Raw genomic sequence first — 26,863 nt, 5'->3', positions numbered from 1 at the left:
AAGGATTAAACCTGCTGATGCCCCACCAAAAGATAGATTCTTCAACATCTAATGTTGCCCTTCCGTTGAGACGCACGAGGGCACCTGCACTGACAACAAAGCATATTTCACAGGCAGCAATGTTGAATGTACACTTCATGTCTCAGTCACAAATGGTGGAACAAGCAATAATGAAGAATTCGGTACAATTGTCTGCTGGAGGCCCATGCCTCTTGAACCCAGTTACCAGCGCCCAACTCGTTGGGTCATCCAGTTACAACAAGTCTTTTAAATACCGATCTGCATCACCTGGGCATATTCTCATGTGGTTTTCCTCACTGTACTTTGATATTAATGTATACACAAAGGATTTACAGCTCAGCATTCCTGCTGGACATCTCCAGAAAGAAGCAACATCTCAAGACAGATACCCGTTATCGATGGGCAAGGTGATCCAGGAATCTGCCAAAACCTACTCTTTGGAATGACACAAGTGCCGTTTTGGCCAAGACAGTGAGCAGGTGCTGGTTCTTCTGGAACATGCAGCAAGAGACAGCATCTTTAAGACAGGAAGCAAGAGAGAAAAAGAGAATTCAAAATTAACCTGCGGATTTTGGAAGAATAATCAATTCAGAGTTCTTGAGGGGAAGATCCTCCGTTTGCGGTTCCATTTCGATGGGAGATGAAGTCAGTTTGAGCCCACCCTTCGCCAGCTTGTAATTCTCTTTGCTGACAGATTGGTTACATCCAGTCCATGTGCAGATCAATAATTTATTTAACTAGGATCTGATTATTAGTTATTTCAAATTTATGATTAGCTTCCCGTGCAGCTCCTGTGGTCTTTCTACAATAAATGGACACAGTGGTTCCAATAGCAAATTTATTCGGCTACAATAGCCACTAAATGTACAATACTATGGTCAATGCCCAGCTCACAGTACAATCTCATATGTTACATTCAGGCATTGACACTTGTTGGAAAAATAAACTTAATTCTACCTATAGACAAGTAATCTACAGAGAAAGAGTAAATTACCTGGAATTCTTATTTTCAAGTTACGTCAGACAACTGGAAAGAGAGGGGAACTAAACTAAACGTAAAAAAACCCCAACAAAGACCAGCATGAAATTCCCAACTGTCCGAGCGTTCCACTTGAGACCTCAACCCAGGAATATCATCGGTTTAAATCTCAGACCGATTGGAACCAACGATCACTTTACCAGCATACATCAATGTGCTCCGTATCACACTTTTGAGAAGTTAGTAAAGTTCATGGACAATTAAGTTTTCTTTTTAAACACAAGCAGACATATCCAAGGAAATAGAAAGGTCCGTCTGATCAAAGCAGCAGTGACGCAGAGTCATTCTCTCAAACCAGGGGCCAGAGATCATTGCCCCGGGCTTTGTTTTGTTTGGTTCTTCCACTGAAAGACAATACGGAGGTGGAGCAGCAGTAGCCCGAGGAAGAGGAAGAAAGAGAGAGGGAGAGAGAGAGAGAGAGAGAGAGGGAGAGGGAGAGGGAGAGGGAGAGAGGGAGAGAGAGAGAGAGAGAGAGAGAGAGAGAGAGAGTGAGAGACTATCGATTACAATAACCAGAGATCAATTCCACCTTTCCAGGGTAACAAATTTATCCATACAAATCAAAACACTGAAACTACTGGTTTTTGAACAAACATATTAGGAGTAAAACAGGCAAAAATGTAACCTGATGGGCTTCTTGGGTAGGGCCAGCATTCACGCAGCTTGCATCAGTCAGTCACAGCCGGCGCAACAATCAGGGTACCAGAATTGGTCTCAGCTCCCTCGCACTGAGGGCCAGCAAGGAAAGAGAGATGGAAATTTATCCTCCAGGGCTCTGGTTCCTTATCTGGCCACTCCTATTGTGCGGATACCAGGATCAAATATGGGCATAATGACCCCCCTCTTCCCCTCCCGCCCCGGTAGAACAGCCACTGACATTGTCTGGGGGAAGAAAACCACCTGTACCTCTGCTTGGAAATGGGGGTGCGAGTGGGAAGGGAAATAACATTATAAGGATGCGAGAATCACCACAGCTCAGCATACCTTTTTTAAATTTAGAGTACCCAATTCATTTTTTCCAATTAAGGGGCAATTTAGCGTGGCCAATCCACCTACTCTGCACATCTTTGGGTTGTGGGGGCGAAACCCATGCAAACACGGGGAGAATGTGCAAACTCCACAAGGACAGTGACCCAGGGCCAGGATTAAACCTGGGACCTTGGCGCCGAGCTCAGCATACCTAACCTATCTTCTCACTCCTAGCAATAAAAAAAAAATCAAGTGGTTGCTTCCTTTAAACATGGATTTAGTGACAATGGTGTTAAATCTTGCAGCAGGAGCTGGGATAAGCTGGGCACGCAAGAGTTCAACGGGCAATTGGTAAGGAACCAAGTCATGCAATTCACGCTATATCATTGAATTAAACTTTTGCCGTTTTCAGATATGACAAGAGCACAAACAACTGCTCTGAGGTCTCCTACACCAAAACGTGAAAAGGGCGGTTTATAATGTTGGCCAGTGTTCCTTACCCTGGGTCCTGCTGAACAAGCTTTGATGAAATCCACATTTTGGAAGTGCATTTCATCAGGTTTAGGAATAACCCTCCATAGCTTCAAGTCTTCCAGCAGTGACTGCTTGAGCTAATTTATGAAGAGGCAACAGGATGTCTGCTATTGCTACCTTTGGAAAAGTGGCAAGAACATAAAACATTGGAAAAACTTTCTTACTTGCTCTCAAGTTAAAATTATTTATTGGAGATTGGTAACCTGTACTGGAGGTCAGTACAATCAGATTCAATTCACAGCCTTCACAGCCAAAGACAGGTCCAGGACAGAACACAATACAAATCTGGTTAACTCTTCCCCCAATTCAGTCTTTCCTCTTCCACTGATTTGGTTGCCCCCCCCTTCGTAAACAAAGTTCCAATGGAGACATTAGTGGGCCAAAAACCACTTGGCAAGAAGAGGTAACCCGGAGGAAAACTTGCGACACAAATTAAGAAATGTCTGGTCACTGATTTGCCAGATAATTCCATCTGGCCGCTTCACGGACTGGTGCATTTTAAACTGGTGGCAACAGCAACCGAGAGAACAAGTTGTAGGAGTACATTTCGGTGGGAGGGAGAGGGGTAGAAAGCTGGCTAAACACAGGAGATGAGGCATCTATGCTGAAGCAAAGCTCCTTCTCACTCACCTGCATCTAGGAAATTCAGAATAGATGGCAGAAAATGAAATAGAAGTGTATACAACTGTTGAACGATATGCATCTGCATTATTGTAACCAATTATGTGGGAAATCAGGCAATCTGAACCATATTCATGGCTCATTTCAGGGCCTTTCCAATCCCAGTGAGAAACCAAATCCCATTTGCCAATTACCAAAGTCCAAACATACATTATCTCAACCAACCTCCCCGAGTCAGCCCGGCCACAGGCGGCATGCCTGGTGGTGGCGGTGGTGGTCCGGGAGGTTGCCCCCCAGGCGGAACTGTGGGAGGAGGGTAGCTGGTTGGTGGGAGACCCAGTGCTGGCGGAGGAGGCACCGTGTGAGCGGGGGGAATCCGAGGAGGGGGCAAGTAAGGAGGATTGTATCCCGGCGGAGGATATCCTGGAGTAGGAGGGGGGATGTTGGGTGGATAATTTGTGGGAGGCGGCACGGATGGATTGGGGTAAACGTGTGGGTGATAAGGGACATGGGTCGGCGGTCCATAAGATGGTATGTTTCCATAAGAGGGTCCGTCAGTCTTCATCATAGATTGCAAACTCTGGAAACCTTCCCCAGACATGTAGGAGCTTGTTGTCGACATTCCCATTATGTAGGCAGCAGAGGGTGGAGGTCGTTGGGGAATCGGTGGCTGCTGGTGTACAGTAGGAGGATGAGGAGGTGGTGGGATGGAGGCTTTTGCCACTTCAGAGGAGTTTCCTGTTGAAGGTGGTTCACTCTCTATAATGTTGGTCCCTGTACTTATGGGTGGTTTGCGTTCTGCAAGTTAATAAAAAAGACAAATTTTATCTTCAAGTACTTAACAAATACCGAGCGACTTTGCACTAGTTTGGGGGGGGGGGGGGGGAAGACAGATAACAGGCAGCAGACACATGCAGAAACATCACTGCAATGATAAAGAAGGCCTAGAGATTTTTCTCTAACATGAAGATCGAGAGTTTGGTTAGTGGGAAGAGGGGAGAAAGGAATAGGTAGAGAAGTACAGGCAACCCCAGTTAACGCCCACCACCTGAAAACAACTAGACAACCAACTGATGCACAATTAACAAGTGGGACAGCATTGGTTGAGAGCAAAAACTATCTGTCAATGTGATCACAGATCCTGCACTGTAAATTCTATGATTCTGATTGAATTGAGGCACAAATGCAGTAGAGAATGCCATCCTTCCATCCCCACACGCATCTGGAAATAGAGAATATACTGCAGAAAATCAAAGGACATCCAACTGTATTAACTGTATTAAGCCCCATCCCACTTAACCCAGTAACACCTAACCTTTTTTAGACACTAAGGGCAATTTAGCATGGCCATTACACCTAACCTGTACATCTTTGGACTGTGGGACGAAACTGGAGCACCCGGAGGAAACCCACACAGACACAGGGAGAATGTGCAGACTCAGCACAGACAGTGACCCAGGGGGGAATGGAACCTGGGACCCTGGCGCTGTGAAGCCACAGTGCTATCCTCTTGTGCTACCGTGCTGCCCCATGAACTAAAAGGTGCCATTTTAAAGGATTGCAGGAAGAGAGAGACTTGCAGGATGTGAGAGGGACAGGACATTAAGAAAAGGGATTTGATCCTAGGCTTTATTAATAAAGAAACAGAGAAGAAAACAAGGAAGCTATCCAAAATCTTTATAAGACACTGGTTATGCCTCAGTAAAGTATTGAATTTCAATTCCAGGTAGCACCTTCCCATCCCCACTCGATCCCCCATTACACTCAGCCGCCGCACACCTTCCCACCCGAAGCAGCCCCCTCCCATTCCCAATCAGCTTCCCATCACTCATTCTTCCATCCCACGCAGCTCCTCTACTCACTGACTCATGCCCTCCCACCCCATTCAGCCACTCCCCAACCACACCCTTCCATCTCACTTGCTCATGCTCCCATCCTTCTCCAACCCTGCTGACCCGCCTGGGTTTCCCCACCCTGCCTGAACATGGGAGACCTGGAATGGAAAAACAGCTAATGTGATGATAGATACATTTCCCCCCCCCCTTTTGACGAATGTGATATAAAATAGTTACTTTAGAGTTACTAGTTAATGTATGTAGAAATAAGCCACTTTGATTCTGGCAGTTAGGGACAAAGGGGTTTGAGACCGCATGGAAAAAGCAGGAAGAGGTGTGTCTATGAGAGTGATGCTGCATTGATAGGGGCCAGAGAAAGGGATTGGAAGTGAGCCAATCAGAATAGATCGAACAGGTCAGGAGGGACATAGGCGGACCTATGTCCGTCGAGTATGTGAAACTTGATACCATTTGAATTGATTTTGCAGAGATCCCTTTGTCTTTTAGTTCAGTCGTTTTCTGGGGTGTAAGAGGCTGGATGTCTCTTACGTTTCTGTAAGATGATTCAAGCTTGCAAGCTAAATAAATAACTTCTTTTTACGTGCGAATCCATCTCAACTTTTATTGAGGCCAGACTGACAGAGAAAGAAATTTGGGGATCAACATTTGGTGCCGAAAACCGGGATTTCTCTGGGCGATCCTGATCCAACTGCGAAATCAGAATTAGACTGATTATGAACAGGAGGATGGGGAACAAAGGGCCCTCAATGTAGAACTGGAAAACAACCGCGCATTGATTGTTCCCCTCTTCTTATCGTCTGATTAGTCTGGTCACTCGCGGTTGGCACAGAAAGACCGCCTCGACGAAATCACAGGTCAGTCTGGGGATTAGCACTTTAATTGATGGGATTTCATATTGTTGTTTCGGCTTGGGTTAGGGTTTTGGGCTGATGGGACTTTAATAATGAAGGTTCAGTCTATTATATGGGTTCAGAGGCTGATGTGACTTCATTAATGAAGGTTCAGTCTATTATAAGGGTTCAGAGGCTGATGTGACTTCATTAATGAAGGTTCAGTCTATTATATGGGTTCAGGGGCTGATGGGGCTTCAATAGATGGAGGTTCAGTCCAGTATAACTGTTTTTAAATCTGAAGATGGTTCAACTCTATGTGTGAGTGTTTTAAATATATAGTTGATTAAGCTAAAATTGTCTCCTTGGACTGTAAAGTTCCGAGGTCTAGTTGAGATTGTGAGGAATGCTGCATATTGGTTGAAGCAGAAGTCTCTCAAAGGGTTAACAGCAGCAGGCGGAGTTGAAAACAGACAGTGCTTCTCACTCAGGCTTTGAGATAACAGCAGCAGCCGTAGTGTAATCGGATACCTTTCCTTTGAGTCAGTGAACACCAGCAAAGTTACGTTTTGAATTAATTAAAGGAAACCAGTGGGTTTCTCCACCTCTTTGATAAAAGTTATTATTTTCAAAAGCAATTGATTGAAATTGCCAGAATCTTAAGTTTTACTTACTTGAAATAAGGTTTATCTCATTTTATCTGGAGATTAATAGAAACTTAAAGAAAATCATGGACACCATTTTAAAAAGTGTCAATCTGGAGATGATAGTTGATTTTGCTAATACTTATGTGTATGTAAAAGAAAAAAAACTTGTTAAAAGAAAAATTGTTAAGATAAAGAAATAATTAAGTTGTAAATGTTATACAAGTTTGTGTTAAGCAAATTGTAAATTTAGTTCTGAGTTGAGATCAGAGCTAAGCTTGCAAGTTGCAGTAATTCAATTTGAATTTTCAAACATTTTTAAGTTTTAAAAAAAAGAGAGCAAATAGAGAAAAGAAGGACACAGATCTTGAATGCGTTGAATAGCACATTTCAAAGGCCCATAAATCTTTCTGTTATCTTAGACCTAAAACCCAGGAAGATTGACGAGCCAGAGGAATTTCTGGAGCGTTTTAATGAAATCTACCGGGGGCAGTCAGGCAATTTGCTGTATCAAAATGGTCAGAATTCCCCTCAATACTGTGCTATGTTAATGCATTGCCTACCACCTTCTGTGGTTACTGCTGTGAAATGTAATAACATGAATTGGACAGAGAACGACCCTTCCCAGATGGCAAGGGCAGTCAGATTTTACTGGAAGGAGGGTGTAGGCCAAGAAGGAGGCTCAGTTACAAAGGTTAAGACTGAGTATGTAATGAAAAAGGATGATCTGCGACCCCAACAAGCGGCAGAAATGGTAGTTTACCAGCAGGAGCTCCAATATGGTGACTTTGGGTGGGTGGATCAGCGAAGAGGAGGATGAGACAACAGTGCTATATTTCTATCACCCCCCCAGTGGTGGACGTTAGACGTTGAACAGTCACTGCATCACGTTACCCTGGCCTATGACAGAACTGGACGAAACAGGGAGTTGGAGGACAAATACCGGCCATTACTTGAGACCGAATGGCCAGTCAAGGTTACAGCCACAGTCACGGGAAAAGAAGGTACAGCCGATTTTGTTACAATATCACCACATTTATGGCCACAGTCAGCTTCGGTAAGCCCTCATATTACAGGTCAGGTCCATGACCAGTACCATGCCAGGGATATGGGGCGAATGGTCAGCATCTTACCGCAGCTCGTCAGAATAGGTATGAGATATACCTTTTGAACAATCCACGTCTGACATTTAAATACTGTACCACTATCAATCCAGCCTGTTTTCTTAGTGGTCCCCCTGTCCATGAAGACGCACCTGGCCACGACTGTTTAGCCTTGATTCAGGAAACTACCACAATAAGGGGCGATTTGAGTGACATTTCGTCAGAACAACCTGACATGATTATGTGTGGTCAAATATCCCACCGGGGTTTAGTTAATGACCTACTGCAGGCCCTCCTTATGCCCGCGCAGATTTCCGTTATTAAATGCGCTGCCCACACGAATGGTACAACCCCAGTTGACGTTGGTAATGAACGAGCAGATTGTGCAGCGCGCACAGCCGCACAAATTCAGCAAGTGATGGTGCCTAAAATGTTAAGTCAGACTAAACGATCTACTATGAATATGTCTGCTTCTGACAAGCCAATGCCAACCATCCAAGACGTCATAAGGTTACAGGAGGACGCTCCTGAGAGTGATAAACAAATGTGGAAACGGTTAGGTTGTACATATGATTCTGTTTCCTCTTTATGGACCACGCCTGCACATCAGACTTGTATGTCTGATGCGCTGGCTTTATGGGTCATTGAATGTGTACACTTTGCAACTGATTGTGGGGCTCGAGGGACTAGTGATTTGTTGCTGGACACTTGGTGGCACCCTAAAATGCAGGGGTTGGCCCAAAGTATCAGTAATCGGTGTTTGATTTGTCAGCAATATAACACCGGAAAAGGCATCCCTTGTGGGAAGGGGCAAACCCCGTTGCCCAGTGGTCCCTTTGAGACGCTCCAAATGGATGACATTGAGTTGGAAAGGTGTCAATGTTACAAATATGTTTTGGTCATTGTGGATGTGTTCAGCAGATGGGTCGAGGCGTATCCGACTATCTATAGTAAAGCTGCTCCTGTGGTTAAAGTCTTGATGAGGGAAATCATTCCCCGGTACGGTATACCAGCTCAGTTAAGTTCTGATAATGGGCCTCATTTTATTGGACAAATTAACAAGGAGTTTTGCTCCCAGTTGGGCATACGCCAGCAGTTACACTGTGCTTACAGACCGCAGGCGGCCGGGTTGGTTGAGAGACACAATCAGACCCTCAAAACTAAATTGGCAAAATTAAGAGCAGACACGGGACTGACATGGCTTAAGTTGCTCCCCGTTGCCCTCTTCCAGCTGCGGGTTACACCTGCGGGACCAGCCCGGCTCTCTCCCGCCGAGATTCTTTATGGCAGGCCTCTTAGAACTCCTTGGAGCCTGCAGGTTCCCAGATGGGTTCAGTTTCATCAGATGACTGAAGAAATGACCACCTATGTTCTAGCCCTTACGCAAGTGCTCAAGGAACTCCATGGCCAAGTCCGTGCGGCTCACCAGCCATTGCCCCAGTACCTAGCTCACTTTCAGTCCAGCCCGGTAGTTATGTCATGGTCAAAAATTGGACTAGGAAGGGGTCGGAGCCGCGATGGGACGGGCCCTTCCAAGTTCTCCTTACCACCCCCACAGCAGTTAAAGTGGAGGGGCGAAGTGCTTGGTTCCACCTACATCACTGTAAATTGAGTCCATCTCCACTACTGTAAAAGGTCGGATACTAACCTGCCTCCCTTCTCCAGTGCTATTTTACAGGTGTGGAGCATGATGGAGTGGCTACGCATCGTCTGTCTGATATTTGGCCTCACTTCGCTTGGCGTGTTATTGGCGATGGACATGGAAAAGGGGAATATTATGTATCTGTGTAGCCCCAACCAATCTACAAGGATACATCACCTATGCAAAGGTGATGTTCTTCGCTGCCCCCATATACGAGGACATGGTATCGACTCATGGAAGGTCATCAAAGTTAAGGAGAATGCAGGAGTCATGAAGCAGCTGCACCGGTCCCGGCGATGGGAAGGGAACATTATATGGACATTGCCTTGTTTTTGGAATACATGTAAATTTGATTTTGGATGTGTTAAAAGTGGTACAATAAAGGTAAAATCAGGCTGTCAGAAGAGTGTAGGAAGAGACCATGAGAAAGAGAAAGGGACTAGAGAGAGGACGGGGCGTGTGAGAAGGGAAGTACAGCTAGAACGTAGGTTACCGGGAGATACACTTAAGTTAGTTAAAGGCCAAACTGAGGAAAACCCGGGTAGTAAACCTTGGGAGCCCTCGGGGCAATAACCAAGGAGTTGTCTCAGCTACGGTTGTTTGCAATGCAGAACCGGTATGCTCTTGACTATCTTCTGGCCCGTGAGGGTGGGGTATGCGCCATAGTACAGGGCAAGTGTATCATGGGTGTTCAGGACTTGACCGCTAACATTACTAAATTTATGGATCGCATATGGGATCACTTGGACGGGATGCAGGATCCTGACTCTTGGGGTAACTGGGGATTTGGAGGATGGAAGGACTGGTTGATAAATATGGCCATGTATCTAGTGGTAGCTATCGGCTGCATCTTTGTGGGCCTGGCCATCCTTAAATGTGTGATGGGTAGAATGCGGGGTGCACTAGATCAGATCACCGCCCCAATCACCGGAAAAAAAAATTTAACTGTTAAAATCCATGAGAGTGAGGCAGATGAAGGGGGGCTAAGACAGGAATTGGAAATGCAGCGACGGATCTTTTTAGATGAGGAACCGTAGCTATGGATTGGATAGTTCAGTTATCATGGAATGATAAAAGGAGGGAATGACGAATGTGATATAAAATAGTTACTTTAGAGTTACTAGTTAATGTATGTAGAAATAAGCCACTTTGATTCTGGCAGTTAGGGACAAAGGGGTTTGAGACCGCATGGAAAAAGCAGGAAGAGGTGTGTCTATGAGAGTGATGCTGCATTGATAGGGGCCAGAGAAAGGGATTGGAAGTGAGCCAATCAGAATAGATCGAACAGGTCAGGAGGGACATAGGCGGACCTATGTCCGTCGAGTATGTGAAACTTGATACCATTTGAATTGATTTTGCAGAGATCCCTTTGTCTTTTAGTTCAGTCGTTTTCTGGGGTGTAAGAGGCTGGATGTCTCTTACGTTTCTGTAAGATGATTCAAGCTTGCAAGCTAAATAAATAACTTCTTTTTACGTGCGAATCCATCTCAACTTTTATTGAGGCCAGACTGACAGAGAAAGAAATTTGGGGGTCAACACTTTTATCCATCAGACTCAAAGGGAATAAACCAAGGCTGTACTAACTCATTGAGGTGAATATTATTTATAATCATTGCCGAGAGGCTGAGCTGTTCAATTCCATTTCCGAATGATAATAATCTTTATCAGTGTCACAAGTAGGCTTACACTAACGCTTCAATGAAGTTACTGTGAAAATCCCCATGTCACCACACTAGGGCGCCTATTCAGGTACACGGAGGGAGAATTCACCTAACAAGCACCTCTTTCGGGACTTGTGGGAGGAAACCGGAGCAGATGGAGGAAACCCACAGAGACACAGGGAGAATGTAGAGGCTTCACACAGACAGCGACCCAAGCCAGGAATCGAACCTGGGACCCTGGCGCTGCAAAGCAACAGTGATAACCACTGTGCTACTGTCCCACGATAGGAACAACTTGGATTTCTATAGCACCTTTCATTAAACTCAGCACATCACATACCTCGTTAAAGGTAGTAAAGTAAAACAGGAAAAATTGCCACTTCAAATGTTTTAAGTAGGGGTCATATAAAATGGCCCAGGTTGATTTGTCTGGATGAGAACTGTAACGGATTTATTCGTATGGTCTGTCACCAAAGGGTGAAAGGGACTTTGTACATAACCAACCCACTCAGCAGTGCTCTTCAAAACACATTGAATGAAGGTTAATAAGCTTGGAACAAACCATCACATTGAACAATTCAACAACTATAAAACAAACAATATACGGCTAATAAAACAAATTAATAGAATTGTAAGGACAGCATAATTTGACAGAGCATCAGTGTGACAATCTCGTGACAAAAACTCAGAAGCTCACCTGGAGGCGGATGGCTAGTTGGTGGTAGTGTTGGATGTGGGGTTTCCAATTTGGGAATTTTAGGAGGCTGTAGCTCTGTAGGGAGATGAGAAACACACAGATAATACATTTGGATTCAGATACTTACAGAAATATAAAACCCAAAGAAATGAATTCAATTAATTTGATATTTTGAGGGCTAGTGCCAGAAAATAAAATTATGAAAACTACCCAATTAAAATCCAACTATTCACTCAAGTCCTTCAAAAGGAAACCTGCTACCCCCTAGCTAGCCTTCCTACACGTGACTTTACTCCACACTGTGTGATTGACTCTCAAATGTTCTCTGAAACAGCCAGGTAATCCACTCATGCACAAACAACTGTGACAATGTTTAAGCCAAAAAGGAATACAGCAAGAAAATCTGGAATTTCTTTCAAATGTCTGTGGAATCTGTAATTGTTTTTTAAAATATTTGAAAAAGACTTAATAGTTTACATCAACTGTAAAGGGATAAATTGCAATTTTCTTGGTTAAGAAATATGGATGTACATGACACGGCAAATCTCAACTTCAGGAAGTTAAGACCAGAAGCCATTGGCTGGCAGACACAAAAGGAGAGCTACAAGCAGGAGAGCTGGAGACTGTGTCTGCATCTTTGTGCTGATCACCTTCAAAGAAAAAGCGGTACACACCAAATTTGTGTGAGGCGATACAGATAATCTTTTTCAGAAAAAAGTCAGAGACAGGAGCTCCTGAAGGCAACATGTGAGCTGGCAAAAAATGTCTAAAACCTGGAAAGCTGTGTGTATAGTTTAGAGACACTAAAGACCTGGATGTTGTCCCAGAAGTGGCCAAACCGGGATCCAAGTTGCTATTGGTTGGTTGGAACAACTCTGGAAAGCCTCACAATTAGGACCATCATGAATAGAGGGAGACAGTGTTTGTAAAAGTGCGCATTGCTGATGATAATTATGCCTATGAAACACAAAGAGAAAAGCTATTGTCGGACAGAACACCTGACCTAGGTGTTTGAATAAAGAACGCATATTGTGTAGCTACGTAGTACCACATCCGCGGAGGGAGTGATGCGCATATCTGTGGTAGGATAAGAATATCTTTGTTGGACTTCCGGTTGCGGCGATGACCAGCTGAGTCGCACGTTTCGGCACCTCCCGTTTTAACGGACGTTTGGGCTCTTATCGGGAGCCCCAACGGAAATTTTTCACGGCCAAACTCAGTGTGAGGCGATAAAGGAAGGAGTCCCCCCGGGTGTGGATGGAAAGAAGCAATAGTAGTGGCCAGATTGCGGAGGGTCCTCTGGAGCAGCGGCAGAGAAGAGAAGGGAGTAGCAAGATGGCGGCTGAGGGAGCCCAGATGGTATGGGGCCCGGAACAGCAGGAGTTCCTCCGGCGATGTGTGGAGGAGCTCAAGAAGGAGGTGCCGGCGCCGATGTTGCTGGCGATTGAGGGATTGAAGGAGACGCAAATGACCCAGGAGATGGAGCTCCGTGGAGTGAAGGCAAAGGCAGCCGAGAATGAAGACGAGATACAGGGCTTGGTGGTGAAGACGGAGACGCACGAGGCACTACATAAGAGGTGTATAGAAAGGCTGGAAGCCCTGGAAAATAGCTCGAGGAGGAAGAATTTAAGGATTTTGGGTCTTCCCGAAGGGTCAGAGGGAGCGGATGTTGGGGTGTATGTGAGTACCATGCTCCATACTTTAATGGGAGCTGAGGCCCCGACAGGCCCCCTGGAAGTGGAGGGAGCATACTGGGTCCTCGTGAGAAGACCGAAGGCAGGGGAAATACCGCGAGCAATAGTGGTGAGGTTCCACCGCTACAAAGACAGAGAAATGGTCCTGAGAAGGGCTAAGAAGACACGGAGTGGCAGGTGGGAGAACGCGGTGATCCGCGTGTATCAAGATTAGAGTGCGGAGGTGGCGAGAAGGAGGGCGAGTTTCAATCGGACCAAGGCGGTGCTCCACAGGAAAAAAGTGAAATTTGGAATGTTGCAGCCGGCAAGACTGTGGGTTACACACCAGGGCAAACACCACTACTTCGAGACGGCGGAGGAGGCGTGGGCATTTATTCAAGAAGAGAAGTTGGACTAGATTTGAGGAATGGATGTTTGGAAAGAAGTAGCGAAGTGGTGGCAAGGAATTGTAAAGGGCTTATCTGTAAAAATGTTGGACGGGAGAATTTTTTCTCCCCCACCCTTAGAAGGGGGGATACACGAAGAAAGGTGGGCACCCATGGGGAAGGGGACAGGGAAGGGGAGAGGGAACTGTGCCATTAGGGGCGGGGCAGAGAGGGAAGCGCGGGCCTTTCTCCCGTGCTACGGAAATTGTGGAGGGAAAAGTGGGCGCAGGAAGGCCAAGGGTAAACGGGGGAAGCCGAGGTCAGCCAGAGTTTGCTGACTCCCGGAAGCAATATGGGGGGAGCAATCAAGCTAGAAGGGAATCTAGCTGGGGGGGGGGGGGGGGGGGGGGGGCGGGATTAACTGGGTTGCTGCTGCTGAGGGTAAGGGGGAGCTGATATGGGATGGTCGGGACAGGAGGGCGGCGTCTGGGGGACAAACGGGTGCGTGGGACCCGGGTGAGGAGCTGGTTTAAAAAAGGGGATGGTTAGTCGACGATGGGGGGGGGGGTAAAAGGGCCCCCCAACCCGGTTGATCACGTGGAACGTGAGAGGGTTGAACGGGCCGATTAAGAGGGCAAGGGTATTGCGCACCTAAAGAGGCTGAAGGCTGATGTGGGTATGCTTCAAGAGATGCACCTGAAAGTGGCGGATCAGGTCAGATTAAGGAAAGGATGGGTGGGACAGGTTTTCCACTCGGGATTAGATGCGAAAAATAGAGGGGTGGCAATACCGGTGGGGAAACAGGTACTGTTTGAGGCTAAGACCATAGTGGCGGACAGTGGGGGCAGGTACGTGATGGTGAGTGGCAGATTGCAAGGTGAGGCGGTGGTGCTGGTGAACGTATATGCCCCGAACTGGGATGACGCGGGTTTTATGAAGCGTATGTTGGGGTGCATCCCGGACCTAGAGATGGGAAATTTTATTCGGCTATAGCCGTTTCAGATCACTCCCCACACTGGGTGGATCTGGATCTAGGAGAGAAGGAGCAGCGCCCACTTTGGAGATTAGACATGGGACTGTTGGCAGATGAGTGGGTATGTGGAAGGGTGAGGGGATGTATTGAAAGGTACCTAGAGGTCAACGATGATGGAGGTCCAGGTGGGAGTAGTATGGGAGGCGCTGAAAGCGGTGGTTAGGGGGGAGCTGATTTCCATAAGAGCCCACAAGGGGAAAGAAGAGGGGAAAGAAAGGGAGAGACTGATAGGGGAGATTCTGAGGGTGGATAGGCAATATGCGGAGGCCCCGGATGAAGGGTTATACAGGGAAAGACGGAGACTACAGACGGAGTTTGACCTGCTGACCACGGGTAAGGCGGAGACGCAGTGGAGGAAGGCACAGGGAATACAATACGAGTATGGGGAAAAAGGCGAGCCGACTGCTGGCCCAACAACTTAGGAAGAGGGGGGGCGGCGAGAGAGATCGGAGGAATTAGGGACGGGGATGGAACAGAGGGCAGAGAGGGTGTTTAAATCATTCTATGAGAGGCTGTATAAGTCCCAACCCCCGGATGGGAAAGAGGGAATGATGCACTTCTTGGACCAGTTGGAGTTCCCGAGGGTTGAGGAGCAGGAGGTGACAGGTCTGGGAGCGCAGATTGAGGTGGAGGAGGTGGTAAAAGGAATCGGGAACATGCAGGCAGGAAAGGCCCCGGGACCAGATGGGTTCCCGGTGGAATTTTACAGGAAATATGTGGACCTACTGGCCCTACTCCTGGCGAGAACCTTCAATGAGGCTAAGGAAAGGGGGACACTACCCCGGACGATGTCGGAGGCGACGATATCGTTGATCCTGAAACGAGACAAAGACCCGCTGTAGTGCTGGTCATACAGGCCCATCTCCCTCCTAAATGTAGACGCCAAGTTACTGGCCAAGGTGATGGCGACTAGGATTGAGGACTGTGTCCCAGGGGTGGTACATGACGACCAGACAGGGTTTGTTAAAGGGAGGCAATTGAATGCCAACATACGAAGGTTGCTGGGGGTAATGATGATGCCCCCACCGGAGGGGGAGGCGGATATAGTGGTGGCCATGGATGCAGAGAAGGCATTCGATAGAGTGGAGTGGGACTACCTGTGGGAGGTACTGAAGAGATTTGGATTTGGAGAGGGGTTCGTCAGATGGGTTCAGCTCCTGTACGGGGCCCCGGTGGCAAGCGTGGTTACAAACAGGCAACGATCTGACTATTTCCGATTACATAGGGGCACAAGACAGGGGTGTCCCTTGTCCCCGTTGGCAATCGAGCCATTGGCCATAGCGCTGAGGGGCTCGAAGAAGTGGAGAGGGGTGCTTAGAGGAGGAGAGGAACATCGGGTGTCATTATATGCGGATGATCTGCTGCTATATGTGGCGGACCCAGTGGAGGGGATGCCTGAGATAATGCAGACACTCAGGGAGTTTGGAGAGTTCTCGGGATACAAATTGAACATGGGAAAGAGTGAACCATTTGTGATGCACCCCGGGGAACAGGGCAGGGGAATAGACGATCTGCCGCTGAGGAGAGTAGCAAGGGACTTTCGATATCTAGGGATCCAGGTGGCTAGGAACTGGGGAACCTTGCATAAACTTAACTTGACATGACTGGTAGAACAGATGGAGGAGGACTTTAAAAGGTGGGACATGGTGCCCCTGTCATTGGCGGGTAGGGTACAGGCGGTCAAAATGGTGATCCTCCCGCAGTTTCTTTTCGTGTTTCAGTGCCTCCCCATGCTGATTACAAAGACCTTCTTCAAGAAAGTGGATAGGAGTATTATGAGCTTTGTGTGGGCTGGAAAGACCCCAAGGGTAAAGAGGGGGTTCCTGCAGCGTAGGAGGGACAGAGGGGGACTGGCACTGCCGAGTCTGAATGATTACTATTGGGCCGCCAACGTGTCTATGATATGTAAGTGGATGAGGGAAGAAGAAGGAGCGGCGTGGAAAAGGCTGGAGATGGCGTCCTGTAGGGGAACAAGTTTAAAAGCACTGGCGACGGCGCCGTTACCATTTTCCCCGAAAAAATACACCACAAACCCAGTGGTGGTGGCGACTTTGAAGATTTGGGGGCAGTGGAGACGACATAGGGGGGGTGACGGGTGCCTTGGTGTGGTCCCCGATAAGGAACAACCACAGGTTCGTCCCGGGAAGGATAGATGGGGGATTCCAACCTTGGTAACGAGCAGGAATTATGAAATTGAAGGACTTATTCTTGGACGGGACGTTCGCGAGTCTGGGAGCACTGGTAGAAAAATAAGAGTTGCCACCTGGGAATGCCTTCCGATATATGCAAGTGAGGGCATTTGCAAGGCAACAGGTGAGGGAATTTCCGCAGCTCCCAGCGCAGGGGATCCAGGGCAGAGTGATCTCGGGGGCATGGGTCGGTGATGGTAAAGTGTCCGATATATACAGGGAAATGAGAGACGAGGGGGAGACGATGGTAGAGGAGCTAAAGGGTAAATGGGAGGAGCTGGGGGAAGAGATTGAGGAGAGGCTGTGGGCAGATGCCCTAAGTAGGGTAAATTCCTCGTCCTCATGTGCCAGGCTCAGCCTGATCCAATTCAAGGTTCTACACAGGGCGCATTTGACGGGAGCAAGGCTGAGTAGAGTTTTTGGAGTGGAGGATAGGTGCGGGAGGTGCGCGGGAAGCCCGGCGAACCACACCCACATGTTTTGGTCATGTCCGGTATTGCATGGGTTCTGGGTGGGTGTGGCAAGTGATCTCAAAGGTGGTGGAGGTCCGGGTCGAACCAAGCTGGGGGTTGGCTATATTTGGGGTTGCAGAAGAGCCGGGAGTGCAGGAGGTGAGAGAGGCCGATGTTTTGGCGTTTGCGTCCCTAGTAGCCCGGCGAAGGATTCTACTTCTGTGGAAAGAAGCTAAACCCCCGGGCGTTAATTCATGTTAACTTGCATCGATTTGTGTTCAGATAAAAGTTAAAAAGTGAAATCTGGTTGGCAATTTCTACTTTGGTGTAATTTGGTAAACTTGCTTATTTGGGGTTATGACTCCCTCAAGGGGACCATAACACAATAGTTACATTAAAAATGATGGACCCATCACCAACTCCAGGTAACAAGGGACAGACAATACACACACAAGTATGGTACAATCACTGTGTGTGGGCACAATGAAGATTAAAGTCTAAAAATGCTACCTGTTGTCTTGCCATCTTCCTTTGGAGAAGCAACCTAACAAAGGGAAGAACAAATGCAAAAAAGGTTAGATTCAACATACTAACAAGATGATAGAAACAACACAATAACACAACTTGCACCGGCATAAATGGGGTTCAGTGGCATGTTTCACTGTTCTCAGACTGCACCCTCAATCACCAGGAATACACCTTGAGCAGAAGTTGACTGTACCTACATTTATGTTGCTTCACTTACCGCGGCTCGTTTGATCTGCCGAGGCGGTGTTGACTGAGGTGAAAGTTTTTTGGTCTGCTGCACCTGTAGTGGTGGTATCGGCTGCTCCAAGCTTGGGATTGTTGGCATTTGCTGCTGGGCTGCCTGGGGCATCTGTTGTTGACCCTGGGAATAAAGGTCCAGTATCTGATGGCAAATATCTACATGAGACAAAAAAAAAAGACATCAGTCATTATAACTGTACAGAGTATTTCAAGAGAAAAATCTAGCAATTGAGTTATGCATACAGATTTTGTACAATGGATCAAAGTTGAATTTGGTAAAAGCTTTGATAAAGTTAAAGTGACTGCCTTGGGTTACAAAGTAGAAGCACCTTAATTTTATCCACAAATCGGAGTATTAATCGGAATTAGTTTCAATTTTTAAAAAAAATCTTCAAATCTTCACTAAATCAGTGGGTTAGGTTCTTGGCACCAAGAAGTGCTACTGGTGCACCATCAATTAACCAAACAATTTTGGGAACTCCTTTCTTTTAAGCTTGTTCTATATCTCAACTGCTAAATTTAACAAGTCAATAGCACGTTGTTAAAAAAACCCACAAAGCCAGCAAAACAATGGCTTATATATCACAACAGAAACAAAGATCTTTGAACTTTTCAGGTTAAATTCCACAAGGTGTCACGACACCACGGGATAGCGCACGGCCAATTTCAGCCCACTTGATTTGGAGCCCAACACAGGTGAAATTAGATGTTATTTCAAAATACCCAAGGACTTAGCCTGAACCCAATAAACTGCTGTCACCAGGTTTGTAATTTTAACACAAATAACCTTCAATTATTTAACAGTAATAATGTACTACTATCTAATATCCCTTACCCACACACACGCCCATGAAATAAAAGATGTCAGAGTTAAAGTCTTTCAGGAGTTCAATCTTTCGCTTTGATGCTTCTTCCTTCTAAGCTTGAGAGTTTTCTCTGGCAAGACTGTTTACTTTCTTTGTAGATTCAACTATATAGTAAAGATGCGCCAGGCAGAGACAAGGAGAGAGGCAGAGAGAGAGAGAGAGAGACAGACAAGGAGAGAGGCAGAGAGAGAGAGAGAGAGAGAGAGAGAGAGACAGAGACAGAGACAGAGACAGAGACAGAGACAGAGACAGAGACAGAGACAGAGACAGAGACAGAGACAGAGACAGAGACAGAGACAGAGAGAGAGAGCTCCTTCATTCAAGATCCAAATCACTTTTGACCAGCTCTCTCAGTCGCATCCCACAGGAACCAATCACTGACTGTTGTCGGCCAGAATACTGCCCTTGACCAACCCACAGATTGCCAGCCAATTGAACGGATTTCCTCCAAAGCCGGTTCTTAAGATTCCCTCAGCACCGAGGAGTCCGTTTTCTCCCCTCCAAAAAACAAATCCTGGAATACACTGTCCTGACTCGCGGGCTGCCTCAGCTTAAGACCGCAGACCAAAAATAATATAATAAAACCAAAGAAATGGGAATAAAGGGAAATCAAGAGGAAAGACTGTAACAAAATAAACCATTTCTTTTTAATAGCATGGAAGGTTCGAAACACACAGCATACTGCCAACACTGTATGGTAATCTGAACTGTTTACTGTACCTTCCAGTAATTCCACAGGCACATCCTGTACAAACTGCTCCCACCACCTTCTGTAAATGGGCTTTGCTGACCACTCCTGGATCTCAAATTTGCACAGCCTACCAGCTAGGTACATCACAGCCACAGCAATGATCTCCGGCTCCCACTGCAGACACAGCATGGTGCACAGGCTGCAAGACAAAATGGATGTCATCCCAGGAGCCAAAGCAAAGCATCAGACAGAAAGAGGGAGTCTGAACGTTTGCAATAAAGAATTTTACCCTGTTAATGCACAGTTGTCACAGCTTTATAAACGAGAATAGATTTTTAAAAATTAGCTTACCTGTCATTTACAAAGGTCCAAGCCATTTGCACCAGCTTTTGAAGTTTATTTTTGTCACCTGCAGAAAGAGAAAATTGGACTAACATTATGTGTAACCTCGAAGCTCAAAACCTATGAATGAAGAAAAGGTTAGGATTAAAGCCTAGCGTCTGTCTATTTTAAAACTGCATCTATTAGCATTAAAGGCAATTAACTCCATTATTTTCAAATCACAATCAACAACACATTTTAGGAAGCATTCTAACGTTAGGTATTAACACATTCCATGCCTTGTTTTGCCAAAGCTCAACCACTGATTATTTAATTTGGGGTGTCCAAACTTTTTGGATCAAGAGGTAATATGGAGCCTCTGGGATACCGATGAAGTTCACACCAACATCCCCATCGTATACCCCAAGGTGCTGATATGATATTGGATGTTCAGATTAACAATTTCCCATGGCCACAATAAACAGCCCGTGCCAAATTTCCAGGCTTCACAAAATTCACACAGGATAAACTAAAGAGTTAGGAAATACAAGTATAAATAGAATGAAGCTTTCAAGGCTTTGAAGGCCAGAGTTTTGGGGCTCTGTGGTCACAGATGTCTCTTGGGATATAGGTTAGACACCCCGTTTTAACTAACTCTGTTCGTGTGGTGTGGTTATAACTACTGCCACAACATGCATTGTACAGTTCATGCTTCAAGTTCACATATTTGCGCTTCTCCCTATAACACTGCAACCTTGTAAATGCACCACATGGTATTGTACTTAGCACGAGAGATCCCAAGCTTAGCCCCTGGAATGTCTGCTTATTTAAACAGGGAAAAATGAAAAATAAAAAGATGGGTGCCAACAAAATTCATAAATGGAGCCTCAACTTTTTTCTTTAAATTAAGAAAAGGAAAGGTTTGAGGGGGGCAAGGTTGTCTCACTCGTAACTTTTACCAGGAACATGCATATTTAAGATCATAGGAAACAGGAGCAGTAAGCCATATGGCTTCCAAAGCTGCTGTATCATTCAATAAGCTCATCGCTGATCCTTTACCTCAACTCCACTTTCCTTTTGAAATTTTTTTTAGATTACCCAATTATTTTTTCCAAATAAGGGGCCAATCCACCTACTCTGCACATTTTTGGGTTGTGGCATCGAAACCCACGCAGACACAGGGAGAATGTGCAAACTCCACACGGACAGTGACCCAGAGCTGGGATCGAACCTGGGACCTCAGCACCGTGAGGCAGCCGTGCTAACCACTAGGCCACCGTGCTGCCCAGACTCCACTTTCCTGTACTATCCCCATCTCCCACAAAAGTATCCAAAATTAGATGGATCTGTCATGAACGTATTGAACAAGAGGGCATCCAGAACCCTTTGTGTCAGAGCATTCCAAAGATCAACAACCTTCTGAACGAAGAAACTTTCTCTCCGTCCTCAATGACCGATTGCTTATCCTGCAAATGTGGCCCAGAGCTCCGAACTCTCTAGCCAGGGTGTCTATCCGGTCAAGGCAGCTCAGAACTTTGTATTTTGCAAAAATTCAATAAGTGGATAAATTGAGGATAAAATGAAGATAATATGGAGTTTGACACTAATGTCCATCCAAGCTCAAAAAACCCTGTGAGGTTCACAAAGAATGGACACAGCCAACAAAAATGGTTGAATGCCAAGGACCTATACCCTAGCAGGAATCAAAACCTGAAGTTACAGGTGGACAGGAGGGGAGCTGGAGGAGGATGGGGGGGGGGGGAGGAATAATTACACTGTGAACTATAGGCAACAGATACAACAAAGGCAGCCAACTGCAGATTCAGATTCTAGAATTACAACCAAATACTAAAAAAAAATGGAAGATGAGCAAAATATGAAATGCAATGGTGCAAACTCTGGGGATGAGAGGGTATGTTTTTAAAACAGTCTGCAAAGGGTGCTGGTCAAATTTGACCTGGCAAGTCCTTGGGGCCTTGCAAATCAGGGCACTTTCAAAAGACCTCCAAGCATTAAAGGGTGGGTGTTATAATCTTGGAATGGAATTGTAGAGTAATCAGTTGCATTAGTGAAACCAGCAAAAAGATCCATAAGGAAGTAAAACATTTTTTAGAGTCACTCTGCGTCAGTCGTGCAGAATACATTAATAGAAGCTACCTCAGCACAGTTGAGGGGTCAAACCAGAGCCATTTTCTATGGCTTAGTGTCATATAAGGTTGTGCATTTACAAAGCAAGTTATACATTGGGGTGGGTACATGCAAGGGGAGTATGCCTGAACCATTCGTGTCATGCTTGACATCACACCGCTTACTTCTAAATGTACTAGACACACATGCAGCGTATGCACATGTGCTTATATACATAAATTGAATACACACATCATCCCATCCCATCCCATCTTACTACATCTTTAGATATGTATGCAGCACTGCATAAGTCATTAATCCTTCAGTGTAAACATCCAATAGATCACATTGAGTAAGCTGGCTTGTCAATATCTTCAAAAAAAAATTGTTTTTTAAAAATTCTCCTCCATTTTCATCCATCAACAATAAACAATAATCAGCAAGATATGTCAGTCCCCATAATAACAACAACGATCCCATCTACCCACCAACCCCCAAACCTCAACCCGCATGTTTACATAAACAAATGACAAAAATAAATCAGGGATTACCCGTAGTCACCCTTAATCTTACACAGCTCCCACCCCCCCCACCCCAGGTCTCCAGCTCCTCCCGTCCACTGCCTCTTGTAAAACTCCTCCCCCTACCCTCGGTTCCTTCCCCCCCCAACTTTCCACCCTGGCTAGACCACTCGGACCCTGTTCTGCCAGGCGCCGATGGCTGCAGCCCCTCCCCCACCTCACTCCCGTTCACTGGCCGGCACACACCGGCCAGCGTGGAGGCCCTCCGCCCGGGTCCCTTTCCCACTTGCCCGGCCCCAGGAAAGCCCAAAGATCCCCTTTTAGCACACAAACCCCACCTATCCACCTACACCCCAAAGAACTCTAATTTTGAGTGAAAGTCCCATCCCTTCCCTTGTCCAAATATATACCACATTGGCTCCTTTAATCTCTACACCCGCGCACAGTGATACAAAAAAGAAAATACAGTCATGAGGTTACATCGGCACATGGCCATTCCTCAATTTGTCAGTTCTGCCACAGTCCTTCTGCTTTCGCAAACTCCTCCGCTGCTTCCGCCGTTCCAAAATAAAAGTCCCTGAGCTTGCAAGTCACCCTCAGCTTCACTGGATATACAATGCCGCACCGCACCTTGCTAATGTACAGTGCCCTCTTCACCCGGTTGAAGGCAGCCCGCCTCCTTGCCAGCTCCACCGTAAAGTCCTGGTATACACGTATACCAGCTCCAGCCCACTGCACCACCCGCTTCTGCTTAGCCCAGCTCAGGACCTTCTCCTTCACCCTGTACCTACGGAAGCACAGAGTCACTGCCCTTGGCGGCTCACTCGCCTTTGGTACAGGCCTCCACGACCGATGAGCCCGATCCAGTTCATATCGGGAGGGGTCCTCCCCCTCCCCCAGTAGTTTTGCCAGCATCGCGGCAAAATACTCAGTCGGCTTCGGTCCTTCAACTCCTTCGGGCAGCCCCACAATCCTCAAGTTCTGTCGCCTGGATCTATTTTCCAGGTCTTCCATTTTTCCTCGCAGATCCTTGTTAGTATCCATCACCTTCCACATCTCTTTCCCCATCGAGGCAAGTTGATCACCGTGCTGCAATAACATCTCCTTCACTTCCTTCAGCGCCTCCCCTTGCTCTCGCACCTCCGCCACTGCGCTCGCCACCTCCGTCCTCACCGGGGAAACCGCCTCCTCCGCCAAGACCGCCCTCATCTCCTTCCTCACCATCTCCATGCATTTCGCAATCTGCGCCAACTGCTTTTCAAATTCCGCAGCCATCACCTTGGTTATTTCTTCAGCAGTAAGCAGTGCGGCCTTCCCTGGTGCTCCAGCCTCCATATTTCCTGGTGACCCCTCAGTGACCTTTCCACTCCCCGACGGACCTCCAGCTGGTTTTTCTTCGGCCGTTTTTTTGCTCACCCGTGACATTTTTCTTTGGGGTTTTTTTTCCCTCCTGTGTCTTCAGTGCCTTCTCCCTTCTTCTGCCGCCTCCGCGGACCCTGGGACCGGGCTTAAAGCCCCGAAATTGCCGTTCCCGAGCGGGGGCTCTCCATTGCGCGGCCGCCTCCCGCCCGCCTTGTCAATATCAACACGCACAAATCAAAACCACTTGAGAAAGATTTAGCGTCGCGAATTCAAGGCTATAGTCGAATTGCGGAATTCAGAAGGTTGTTTTGTTGCCTTGCGATTTAGTTATCTCAGCCCAAATGAATAATTACCTGGTGGCCACTTAAGTTATTCGTTACTAAAGCCAATTTTTTTAATGCATTTCGTGCTCGTTTCACCAGATTATTACCCCATATGTTATTGCAAATGATCTTTCAGAATATATAGCCATCAGAAGCTCCAGCTTGAGCTTTTGTTTGAAATGTGGTGCCTTCTATGCTGAACAAGCAGTGTTAAAATAGCAAATAGAAATGCAGTAAATTGAGATTGCAGATGCTCTGCTTAAACATGTAATTCCAGTACCTTTAAGTTGTTTGGCATACTTAAGCAAGAACTGATAGGGATGTTCAACCTGCAAGTCAAATTTAATTGTCTGTAACAGTATCCTCTCGAGAACCATGACTTCTTCCTAATTTAGAAACAAGACAAAGAAACAGAATGAGTGAAGACATGGTGAAACGCTACCCCATTTCAAAACCATAGTACCGTAGCAATATGAACATGCACAGAATTATATTACTCCACTATATGCAAGAGACATATATATTAACAGCACAATTGTTCTGAAGATTTCTGAAACTGGTTACAAGTTGATGGATTAATATATACAGATTTAACATAAATTATGCCCAAAGTTGGTTCGAGAAATACAATACATCCCAATTACAATATTTGGACAATTGGGTAAGCAAAAAAAACAAACACCCAATGTACAGAGAATGTTGGTTTCACTGGGTAGAATTGCTTTCTTTACAGAAACCCAGTTACTGTATAATACCTCATTGAATGGGCAGCACGGTAGCATAAGTGGCTAGCACTGTGGCTTCACAGCACCAGGGTCCCAGGTTCGATTCCCCGCTGGGTCACTGTCTGTGCGGAGTCTGCACATTCTCCCCGTGTCTGCGTGGGTTTCCTCCGGGTGCTCAGGTTTCCTCCCACAGTCCAAAGACGTGCAGGTTAGGTGGATTGGCCATGCTAAATTGCCCTTTGTGCCCAAAAAGGTTAGGAGGGGTTATTGGGTTACGGGGATAGGGTGGAAGTGAGGGCTTAAGTGGGTCGGTGCAGACTCGATGGGCCTCCTACTGCACTGTATGTTCTACGAATTAGTCTTTTTTCGGATCTATTTCATAGACAAAAACAAGATTCTAAGTTTTGGTGGTGTATTGGATGATCTAACCAAGTCCAGAAGCATCCAAAAGCTCCACAGCTAGTTTCTTCATTAACACATTTTCATAAATGCCTCTTTTGTCTATCTCTACCCACCTACTGGTGAAAGTATTTGTGGCGGCAACTAATTTTTAATTTGGCACTTCAATAAAGTCAGGGTAAAATGCAGGTGAGAAGAATGAACAGTGTGCATGTGCTGTAGGGGCCCACACCTATCTGTCAAATCGCTACAACAGGTGACGACAAAATAATGTGCCCCGAGACATGAATCCCCGTTCTCCAAAGTCTGGCTCTTTCACCCTCCTCTTATTCTCATCGCCTCTACTCTTTACCTCCTCTCTCCTTTCACTTTGCAAAAATGAGCTTGAGGGTCAGAGAGAAGGAGCACATGCACTGAAGTTGTTGGTGTACAAATTCCTTAGAAATAGAAATTACACTGCAAAAAGAGTTTCATTCTGGGACAATTTCAGCAAAGACAACAAATATAAATTCACACAGTTTCATCAAGGGACACTCATTAGCCAATACTTCCTTACCCCAGAAAATATTATTTTGGTGGGTGGGGTGGGGCAAGGTGGAGGAAATTGCTTAATTCTCTGCTGCAGCAGAAAGCACAATGGAATATCAACGTATGTCAGATTTTCAGGTACTTAAGGAGAAGCCCCTGTGACTTGCAATGATTAAAAACAAAATGTGACAAGAGAATTGCAGGTACAAAAACAATGTGATGAAACTTTTCTTTCCACCCAGAAAAGGACGGTAGGGGGCTAGAACTGACAAACTACAACGGGTGGCGGAGGCGAGAGAAGCGCTCGGTATCTTTAAAAAGTACTAGCATGGACACAATGGACCAAGTGGTCTCCTCGTGTGTCAGAAATTTCCTATGATTTGCCACATCGTTAATGTGTACTCTTAAAACATGCAAAACTATAATGAACACTAACCTTGGGATCATCTCCAAATTGTGAGAACTGTACATCATTCAGCAAACTTCGAGCAGTCTTAATGATGTCTTTACACTTTTTGGGAGTTTCTTCTACTTTCCCAGCCAGGAAGAGACAGCAGGCACCTGTGACCTACAAATTAAATTGATATAATACAAGATAACATTAAGTTAGGAAAACAGAGTCCGACACATTTGCTGTGGTGAACAAAACCTATTTAAAGTAGTGGATCTGTGATGCCCACTGTACAAATGATTTGTAAAGTGCGTTTCAACAATACAATATCGTTTCGGCAAGGATCGGCCCTGACCATCCAACCAGAACACGTTATTAATAACAGTTGCGGCAAACCCCAGACATTTTCTAAAATAAATTTTTATTTGTTTTCCTGTGCCATGCTCTTTCCTCAGATGAGCAGCCAGGTATCCAACCTGCACCAATCTGCA

General features: G+C 46.1%; 1 protein-coding gene across 3 annotated transcripts in view; it reads right to left on the bottom strand.

Moving 5' to 3' along the window:
* Positions 1-845: 845 nt before the first annotated feature.
* The window catches only part of ccnk (cyclin K), a 38,220-nt gene continuing 12,202 nt past the window's right edge, over positions 846-26,863 (bottom strand). For 2 of the 3 annotated variants that reach the window (XM_072493029.1, XM_072493019.1), the window contains exons 4-11: positions 26,418-26,549; positions 24,610-24,715; positions 20,027-20,105; positions 19,705-19,874; positions 18,096-18,274; positions 17,861-17,894; positions 11,618-11,692; positions 846-3,982 (exon numbers count right to left, since the gene is read on the bottom strand). In XM_072493029.1, coding sequence (XP_072349130.1) covers positions 3,396-3,982; positions 11,618-11,692; positions 17,861-17,894; positions 18,096-18,274; positions 19,705-19,874; positions 20,027-20,105; positions 24,610-24,715; positions 26,418-26,549 — 1,362 coding nt within the window. In that variant the 3' untranslated portion in view covers positions 846-3,395. The remainder of the gene's footprint in view (positions 3,983-11,617; positions 11,693-17,860; positions 17,895-18,095; positions 18,275-19,704; positions 19,875-20,026; positions 20,106-24,609; positions 24,716-26,417; positions 26,550-26,863) is intronic. The other variant, XM_072493039.1, reaches the window with a different exon arrangement.

The sequence above is a fragment of the Scyliorhinus torazame genome, chromosome 2 (genome assembly GCF_047496885.1).
Source record: "Scyliorhinus torazame isolate Kashiwa2021f chromosome 2, sScyTor2.1, whole genome shotgun sequence".
In the NCBI taxonomy this organism is placed as follows: Eukaryota; Metazoa; Chordata; class Chondrichthyes; order Carcharhiniformes; family Scyliorhinidae; genus Scyliorhinus; species Scyliorhinus torazame.
The sequence above is the reverse complement of the archived record's forward strand: the minus strand, read 5'-3'. Positions and strand labels throughout refer to the sequence as shown.